This window comes from Mastomys coucha, unplaced genomic scaffold (assembly GCF_008632895.1).
Source record: "Mastomys coucha isolate ucsf_1 unplaced genomic scaffold, UCSF_Mcou_1 pScaffold22, whole genome shotgun sequence".
NCBI classification, from domain to species: domain Eukaryota; kingdom Metazoa; phylum Chordata; class Mammalia; order Rodentia; family Muridae; genus Mastomys; species Mastomys coucha.
This window is the reverse complement of record NW_022196905.1, coordinates 11,204,038-11,213,327: the sequence shown is the minus strand read 5'-3', so window position 1 is coordinate 11,213,327 and position 9,290 is coordinate 11,204,038. Positions and strand designations below refer to the sequence as shown.

Sequence of the window (9,290 nt, the reverse complement as noted above, 5' to 3'; positions counted from 1 at the left end):
ACTCAGAAATCCGCCTGCCTCTGCCTCCCAAGTGCTAGGATTAAAGGCGTGCGCCACCACCGCCCAGCCGAAATATATTTTTTTTAAAAAAAGATGATGAAGAAGAAAGTCTTCAGGCATTTGGTCCATGCCTTTAATTCCAGCACTTAAGAAGAGACAGACTTTTGTTTTTCTTTTTTCTTTTTTTTGGAGGGGAAACTGGGAAAGGAGAAATCATATGACATGTAAATAAAGAAAATATCTAATTTAAAAAAAAGCTTGTAACAGAAAAAAATGACAAAGCCATCTGATCATATCAGCAAATAATTTGAAAGGATTTATCTAACTAATTCATCAGTATTTGCTTACAACATGCATTAGTGAAGGAGTTATTTCAAGGTCCATGCAATAAAAGATGGCAAAATATAATCAGTAAAATTCCCTATATATAATAAAGAAGCCTGCAAAAATAAAAGAAGAAGAGACAGATCTCTGTGAGTTCCAAGAAAACTGGGCTACACAGCAAGAACCCCAACTTAAATAAATAAGGAGCTGACATTTGTGAATACACACAATATAAAAATGAGTACAGACTTGCTATCCCCTTTTAGAGATTGGATCCGCACAGGATCTGGGAGCAGCTGACCTGAGAGACACGGGAAGTAGGGATTAAAAGTAAGGCAGGACTATTTTTCCTCTTCTGGTGGAAAAGTATACTCCTTTTTGAGACAGGGGTTCCCTGTAGCTCAGGCTGGCAGAGAACTAACTGACTGTGGCATCGATTTCCCTCAATCCCCCACATCCTGGGATTACAGGCGTGGTCTCATGCCTGTTTTATAGAATTCTGAGGAATCCTTCAGGGCTCTATCTTGCTGGGTAAGAATTACCAGCTGGGCACAAAACTGCTCCCAAGGAGGGCAAGCCATCCTATGTACACGGTCACTCCAACAGGAAGGGCAAACCTGCTCACACCTGAGGCAAGCTTGTGGATCCGGCAAGCTTGTTTCGGTTTCCGTCTTTTCCTAAAACGCCCTGGTGGGACAGCCGGCTGTCAGTGGTGCCGTGGGCTGTAACACTGTCTGTTTTTTTTCCCTGAACAGCGATTGCCGCGGTCCTATCCCCAGGTCACCTTCCCAGAAGATGATGAAGAAATTGTACGCATCAACCCCCGAGAAAAGATCTGGATGACCGGTTACGAAGATTACCGGCACGCGCCGGTTCGCGGCAAATACTTGGACACCACAGAAGACGCAGACTCCTACGTGCGCTTCGCCAAGGGCGAAGTCCCCAAACACGAATATACCTATCCCTATGTTGATTCTTCGGACTTTGGCTTCGGCGAGGATCCCAAAAGCGGTGTGATCAAGACGCAGCCGCCCAGGGCCAAGTCCCGTCGGCGGAAGGAGAACGGCGAACGGTCGCGGTGTGTGTACTGCAGGGATATGTTTAATCACGAAGAGAACCGAAGGGGCCACTGCCAAGACGCTCCCGACGCCGTGAGAACTTGTATTCGCCGGGTGAGCTGTATGTGGTGCGCGGACAGCATGCTGTACCATTGTATGTCCGACCCCGAGGGAGACTACACTGACCCTTGTTCGTGTGATACAAGCGACGAAAAGTTTTGCCTCCGGTGGATGGCTCTAATTGCCTTGTCCTTCTTGGCCCCTTGTATGTGCTGTTACCTGCCCCTCCGGGCCTGCCACCACTGTGGAGTGATGTGCAGGTGCTGTGGTGGGAAGCACAAAGCCGCAGCGTGACTCGGTTCCCGGACTTTCTGCTTCTCCATCCACAGCCACAGGCTACTTGTCTTCTTGCGTACTCCCCCGTCTTCTCCCTGGTTCCCTTCCAACTCCAAAAGGCGAGGCCAATAAGAGGCGACCAGGCTCCGCGGTCCCTTGGTGACATCATTCCAAACCTGGGGTAGCTGCCGCCCCCTGTGTCAGCCACATACCCCCCTCTCGCAGTGTTCTGAGGAAAGGAGCCTTCGGCATAAGACTCGTGTATTTTAACCAGCCTATAATCGTGCTGTCTTTCATGAGTGTTGATTTCCTGCTCCTCCTTCCCACCTTTCTGGTTCTGCAGACCTGGAGAGGTTTATTGATTTCCTTTTTTCCCCTCTGATCCGTGACTGTTTTTTTTTTTCTCCCCGTTGGGCTTGCCTGTCGCTAACTAGCATAGGTCCCTCAGAGATGTGACCGAATGATGAAACCGGCACCACAGCATGTTGTTATGCGAGGAGGTGAGCTGGATAGCATGTACCACAAAACAATAGTACTTTAACTCCTAAAGCCAAATCTCCTCCCGCATCAGCTGCCAAGTTTTTGTCTTTGACCTGCCATCATCTTTTCCCCTGCCCCTCCCCCTCTATAAATTCATTCACTGATGCAAAACAATCACCTTTTAAATCACTTTTTGAGCCTTAAATCCATATTAACTTGTGAGGATCAAGAAAAAATTCTTCAGATTGCTTTGCATTCTCTTGGAGCAGGGCTTGCAAGGGGATTGGGTTTCTGTGAGCCTGCCCAGTTTACCCGTGAAATAGGACTTTTTAGAATTGTGTTGCCACTTCTAAAATCCTAGCAATACTTAGAATTGTTACATCAGTGAGATAAATTTTACTCATTATTTTACAAACCAAATCGAGTTATTCAAACACAAACCAGTGTTCTGTGAACAAGTTCCAGTTGAAAAACACTAAAATTGTGAATAAAGCTGTAGCCATTCCCTGCCCCCTGCACTATTTGATATTATTCAGGGGGTGTTTTAAATACCATGGAGTGATGGCTTGCATTTTTTTAGGTATATGTTTTTGTTGGGGTTGTTTTGTTTCTTAATTTGAGGCTCAATTCTTCATTTTTACTTGAAAAAAACAAGGCCATATGTAAAGAAAAAAAAAACCCTTTCAATGCCTAAGTGTCTTTTCTTCTACCACTCTACACCCACAGTTGCCACTTGGGGTGCACAGATAAGGGTAGGTCACCAACTGATTTTGCCTGTCCCTGAGCCATGCAAAAGGCTTCTAATTCATTGGAGGGGGGGAGAGAGCATACATATACATATATATATATATATATATATATATATATATATATATATATATATATATATTAAAGAATAGCCAAATCTTACTGAAAAAAGACAAGCAAAAGTGGTTACCGAGACCTAGCATAGTACAATCAGAGCTCCATGAGGACTGTAGGGGACAGGTTTGTTACCACTGGCTGTTCTTCCCATAGTGATTAACGCTGGAGGGCAGGCTCAGTCCCCTTTAATCCCCTCCCCCCATTATTGCACACGGCCATCAGTCTTTAAAGGAAAAGGCCTTTTTCCAGTCTGTCAATCATACTGGGAAAATGCTAGCCATGCATACCTTCCTGGCAGTGCTTTCTGCTTGCCGGCAGCCTGTTGAGTTTCTTTAGACGGATCATCAGTGTAGATAATCAGCATGCTTTTGCATTAATTGGGAGGTGTTTTCTTTGTTGGGATGACTGGTTGGGCTATCTCTTGTAGAAAAGATTTGGAGAGCTGTAGTCTCCACCTCTGTGGGTGGAGGGAGTCTCCGTGCTAGGAGACTCTAGCCTGCCTCCAGCCTGCCTCCAGTGCTGTGGAGAGACTGTCCCCAGCCTGAGGGACTCTCCTCAGTCCCTCTTGCCTCTCTACCAAGCACAACACTAATCTTTTTCCTTAGACCTCCATTCAAGTGCCCCTATTTATTTCAGTGAGAATGCGCATCCTGGTTGCCTCTGTCCTTGTTGTGCCTCCTTACTCCCTGCTGGTTCCCACCCTCTTAAGAGTTAAGCTAGTGAATCTTACTCCTTCGTGCATCACCTTTTTTCTTTCTTTTTTTTTTTTTAGTTTGTGAAGGCAGCGGTTAAGGGCACAAAGACAGCCATGGGGACATTTATGTAAATATGTTTAATTGCCACACTGCAGCTGAACGGTGTGTAGTATTTTCCCAGTCAGCTTTGCCATACTGACGTCAATCATTTGAGAGAAATTATTCAGATTTTATTTTTATATCCGTGGTAACAAAACCTAACCAAAAGGTTTCCTGTTCAGAAGTTTCCCTAACTCTCATCCCAAGCTATTCGCTCACATTAACAAATTAAAGTGCCTGAAGCATAATTCATTTACCTGTATACTAAAACCCCTGTTGTATTGATTTTTTTTATAATAAGCCTTTTTACCTCTGTAAAAATATATATATACAAGTGTATGATGTACATTTTAGTTCTTAACTTTTTTTATGGTTTCTAATATGTATGACCAATGTAGCCATTGCTTTGAAATGTACCATGTAAATATAAACACATCCTATCAGACTATTGGCTTTGGGGTATTTGTCTGGCTGGAGTCCTCTCACACAGAATGGGATGGGGTTTCCTTCAAAGAAGAACATGAGATGTGGGTCTTTTCGTGAGGCCCTTCCTATCTGTGGTTATATTCCCAGGGGGAATTAATATGTCCCCTTCCTCCACTGGGAGCATCCCTGTCCCTCCTGCCCAGTCTCTCTCAAGCCTTCCTCAGAGAGAGAGGCTGTACTTCCTTTGAGCTGCTTTTCCCTCGTCCCTGCTGAAGCCCAGAGGGGGATGGGGATGGGAGGCCATTCTCAGAAGACTGCTCCAGCCCATGGTCTTGGGATAGCTCTCTGTTCACTCTTTGGCTCTTCTGGATTCCAGAAAGCTGCAACAGCATTCCCCAGGAGAAAATAAAATAGGGATTTTGAGGGTTACAGAAGAAAAGTGGTTTCTCCATAGGACTTACTGGTGTTCTTTTTTAAAATGAGGTTTACAGAGCCCCCCACCCCCACCCCATTCCATTCCCCAGAAAGGAGGGGAGTTTCTAAGCCACTGGCAGATATCAAATGCATGATGGGTGCTTAAAGTTAGGAAACGAGGTTTAAGGCTCCCCTAAGAGCTGGTATAGGGGGCAAACATCCTGAACCCTCATTTGACTTACACCCTTCCCAATGTTCTACATGACACCAAAGCTAAGAATGGGAATGGAGGTGATCCTAAAGTCAACGAGGCAGAGGCCCTATGCAGGCTGGCTAGTGACAAACCCAAGTCTGTGAAGGGCCTTATCCCAAGCTTCTGGGACATATATTTATAATCCTAGCATTTAATAGTCTGAGACAAGGGGATTGCTTTGACTTCAGTGTCGGCTTGTGCTCTATACTGAATCCCAGGAGCCTGAGCTAGTGTGTCCAAAGGCCATCTTTCCAGGAAGCTGACAGATTTACATAGGAGGATAAGCGTTGGCTATCAGGTGCCTTCTCACGGGTGGGAGCCTGTGCAAAAAGACACACATGGATCCTAATCAACTAGTCACAATATGCTTTTCAGTTCTGTGCATCTCAACAGATCACTTCTTCCTACGGCCACTCTTCACACTGATTAGTTTCCTCTCTTCTGCTCTGGACATCCCAGATGGACAGGCTGGAGGAGTGGCTGCCCAAAGAAAACAAATCTCCCCTCGTGGAAAAGGGGTCAGGTGAGGTGAGATAGGATGTGAAGGCTGGCCTCCACAAGTACAGTTAACCCTGCCCTCAGAGGTTCCGTAATGTGATCCGAAATCCGCAGGACCAGATCACTTCCTCCATTCCTTGTTTGTTCTGGCCCTGAGGAAAGATAGGTCGCTGAAGAAGACAGTCTGCTCACGGTGCAGTAGGCCGAAGCATGTGGCAGACATTTTGTTAATCTATCCACAATTCACTCCATATTTCTTTTTCTAACTGCACTTCTCAATTTGGTTGTGCTTTCTTCCTGACACTTATGAATATGATAATTCAATGATGCCTGCAGAGGCTCACAGCTCGCTGAGCAGCCAGAATGTGCAACATGGGGAAAAAAAAAAGCCAGTGACCTGTCAAAGCAGTTCTGTGGAGAGAGCTGGTACCAGCTCAGAGGAATTTGCCTGAGATAGAGACACAGTTTATTTAGGGGACTGTCGGCCTAAACCCAAGACACTTCCATGGACTCTAGTGTCCTCTCCTGTAAGTCAGACCTCCGGTGAAGTGGCCACTGCTTCCCTGAATGGCAGGCATCCATCCCCAAAATTAGGCCACTCACTTCCAAGGGGAAAGCATGGGCTTTGAAGCCCTGTTTAAGGGGCCTGCAGGACAGTTTGCAGTTTGTCACGGAATGCAGACAGGGTTGTAAGTGGACACCCGAGCTTGTGCAAGCAGCCGGAGCTACAGGTGTCATTACTGCAGGCCTTTGAGCTTTGTGGTTGTGAAATAAGGCGGTTGTCTACCCCACAGCTGCTGAATCTGTTTTCCCTCTTAGCAGTGCTGGGGATCAAACCTAGGGCCTTGTATAGGCTGAGCCCCCCACAGCTCCCACCCCAGCCTCATGGGATGAGCCTAAGGCAGACCCTTGAAGGGCAGGGAGCCCACCCTGCCACGGTGTCGGCCTCAGCCACTCTCCCTGACCTCTCAACCTTGCATCTTTCATATCTTGCAAGCCAACACCTATGGATGATACTGCCAAGCTCTGCATCCAACTTAGGATGGAGTGCCCCTGCACCCCACCTCTCACCCCTGCACCCCACCCCGGGCCACAGCCTCTGTGTGCCTTCCTAGACATCTGCTTTTGAGAACCGAGGAACCTCTTCAGCTTATTGTTTCTTTAAATGAACTTGGATATTCAGTGGGTGTGGTTTTTCCTTCAAGACATAGTCCCAGCAGAAGCCAAGTCTCCCTGTAGTGGGTGCTAATCTCTTCAGTAGTTAAGCGAAGTTGCTTGTGACCCTGCTCACACCTTTCCTCTTGGAACAATAAATGCTTTCTCCCAGACTGTGGATGTCATAGACTAGGTGGTTTCTAAAGGGCTTTCTTCCCTTCAGCTCTGATTCAAAGTTACTGGAACTACTGAAAGGGGGGTGGGGTGGGGGAGCTGAGTGCGAGCGGAAGTGGGTTCTTTTCCCAGCACAAAACAGACCACTGGATGATTTATAATATTTATATGTGCACCCACCTTTAATTCCAACACTTGGGAGGCAGAGACAGGTGGGTTTCTGTGGGTTTGAGGCCACCCAGTTTGAAGTCTCACTACGTAAGAGTGAGACTTGTCTCTAAAAGAAAAAAAAAGTTCAAAAGTGAGTCTAATAATTCAAGGAAGACAGCTGCCGATGTGTGGTGCTGAGATGAAACTCAGGCGCTCAAACACACCTATCTGAGCTTTGGAAAACGTGTTTGGCCAGTTGCCCAGTAGATTTTCCTCCTGGTGAATAAAAAAATGACAGTTAATGACCATGCTCCTGACCTAAAGACCTGTGACCTTATCTTTGGTGGAGAGACCTGCTGTCACTTTGCATATTAGTGTAAGGCTTCTGGGGAAACTGACAGGGGCAGTGCAAGGGGTGTGTCAGCTGAGTGATAGGAAGACCTGAGAATTTGTTGAGCATGATGACCTCGCTGTCCATTCGGTGTAATGCTTGCTGTAATCTCTGCATTCAGAAGGCAGAGGCTGAAGGACAATGTCATTTGAGGCCAGCCTGGGCTATATGAGATCCTATCTTTAAAAAAAAGTGGGAATAGGGGTATAGCTCAGTGGTAGAGGCACACTTGTGTGATTTTGCTCCTCAGCACCACTTGGGTCAGGGACAAGGTGTATGTGTCTCTGTGTGTAATATATAAAATAATGGGGATGAAGTGGGCCAACTCTCAGAATAACTGTATTATTCATTTTATGTTTGCTTCCAAATGGTGAAAGTATGCAGCTATAAAGGTATACCTGAGCAAAAGATCCATTCAGAACAGAGACTGGATGTGACAAAATAGTACATTCTCAAATTCTACAGAGCCAACTGGATGTCCAAGGTCTGAGTTGCTGCCTGAAGCCATGCTGGTGTCAGTGAGGTGTGCTGCTGCTGGGGTGGGGGTGGGGGCGTGTGGAGGTCCTTGGTCCTTGTTACCACCGAAGGTCATGGGAATGTCCATGTCAGTGCTGCCACCTGGAGCCACACTGATATCTGAAGGTCAGGAGCTGTAGCCAGGGACCATGTACACGTCCATGATCCTTGCTGCTGCTGGCTGTAAAGGGCAAGGAAGCTTCTTTTGCAATGGTTTCCATGATTGCAGACTCACAGTTGAGGATGAGAGACATAGAAGGCCTTTGACAGCTTCTCTTTCCCACCCCCCAAAAAGAAAGTCTTGACTGGAAGCCATTGGGAAAAAACAAAACAAAACAAAAACAAAAACAAAAAACCAAAAAACTCTTAAAGGGAGCCAGGAGATGCTAGCACATGCTTTCAATTCCAGCACTCTGGAGGCAGAGGCAGACAGATCTCTGAGTTCACTACCAGCCTGATCTACGGATGGACTTCCAGGACAGCCAGGGCTATAGTGAGACCCTGTCTCAGAAAACAAACAAAAAAAAGTTATGATATGGAGTAGGGAGTCAGGAAAAGATGGCTGAGTGGTTAAGAATATTGGCTGCTCTTCCAGAGGATCTGGGTTCAATTCCCAGCACCCACATAGCAACTCACAACTGTCTGTAACTCCAGTTCTAGGATATCTGGAACCCTCACTCAGACATACATAAAAGGCAAAACACAGATGCACAGGAAATAAATGAATCTAAAAAAACTAGGTTGTGATAGGGATGCTGAAGTGCAGCTCTTCCCAGCTGATGGCTTCCGGCAGGAGCCGGGTAGAGAAGGACTCAGTTTTCTTAAAGGGGCTGGCCACTGGGCGTTTGGCCATGCTCTGGTGAGGATATGGGCAACACAGATTGTACTTGGTATTTTTATTCTTTTTTTCTTCTTTGTTTTGGAAAGAGTAGACCTGGGAGGACTGGGAAGTAAGTGTGGTCAGGGTGCATTATGGGAATTTTCCAAATAATCAAAAAATATATGTTTAAAAAAAGCGAAGAAAAAGCTGTAATTGTGAGTTTGGCTTAGTACCAAAGAACTAGTCACAAGATTTCAAGAAGTTATTAAAATCTTCTTACTAGCCAGGCTTAGTGGCAAACACTTTAATCCTAGCACCCAGAATGCAGAAGCAGGTAAATTTCTATGGTTCAAGGGCTGCCTAATCTACATAATGAAACCCCATCTAAAAGGAAAACAAAAAAGAAATTAAAATGCACACACACACAAATCCTCTTATCTTTCCCATAACAGACCAGTCTGAAGTTAGATTTTCTCCATATACAAAGTAACACAACACCATGGAGCTGGAGAGATGGAAGATCAACAGCTAAGAATACTTACTCCTCTTGTAGATGACCCAGGTTGGGTTCCCTATACCCTATTGATGGTTCACAACCACCTGTAACTACACACACACACACACACACACACACACA

The 9,290-nt window shown here is 45.9% G+C and overlaps 1 protein-coding gene across 1 annotated transcript in view; it reads left to right on the top strand.

Moving 5' to 3' along the window:
- Spred2 (sprouty related EVH1 domain containing 2) overlaps positions 1-4,301 on the top strand; it is a 108,127-nt gene extending 103,826 nt beyond the window's left edge. Inside the window, exon 6 of the mRNA XM_031342390.1 lies at positions 1,080-4,301. Coding sequence (XP_031198250.1) covers positions 1,080-1,736 — 657 coding nt within the window. The 3' untranslated portion in view covers positions 1,737-4,301. The remainder of the gene's footprint in view (positions 1-1,079) is intronic.
- Positions 4,302-9,290: the final 4,989 nt, after the last annotated feature.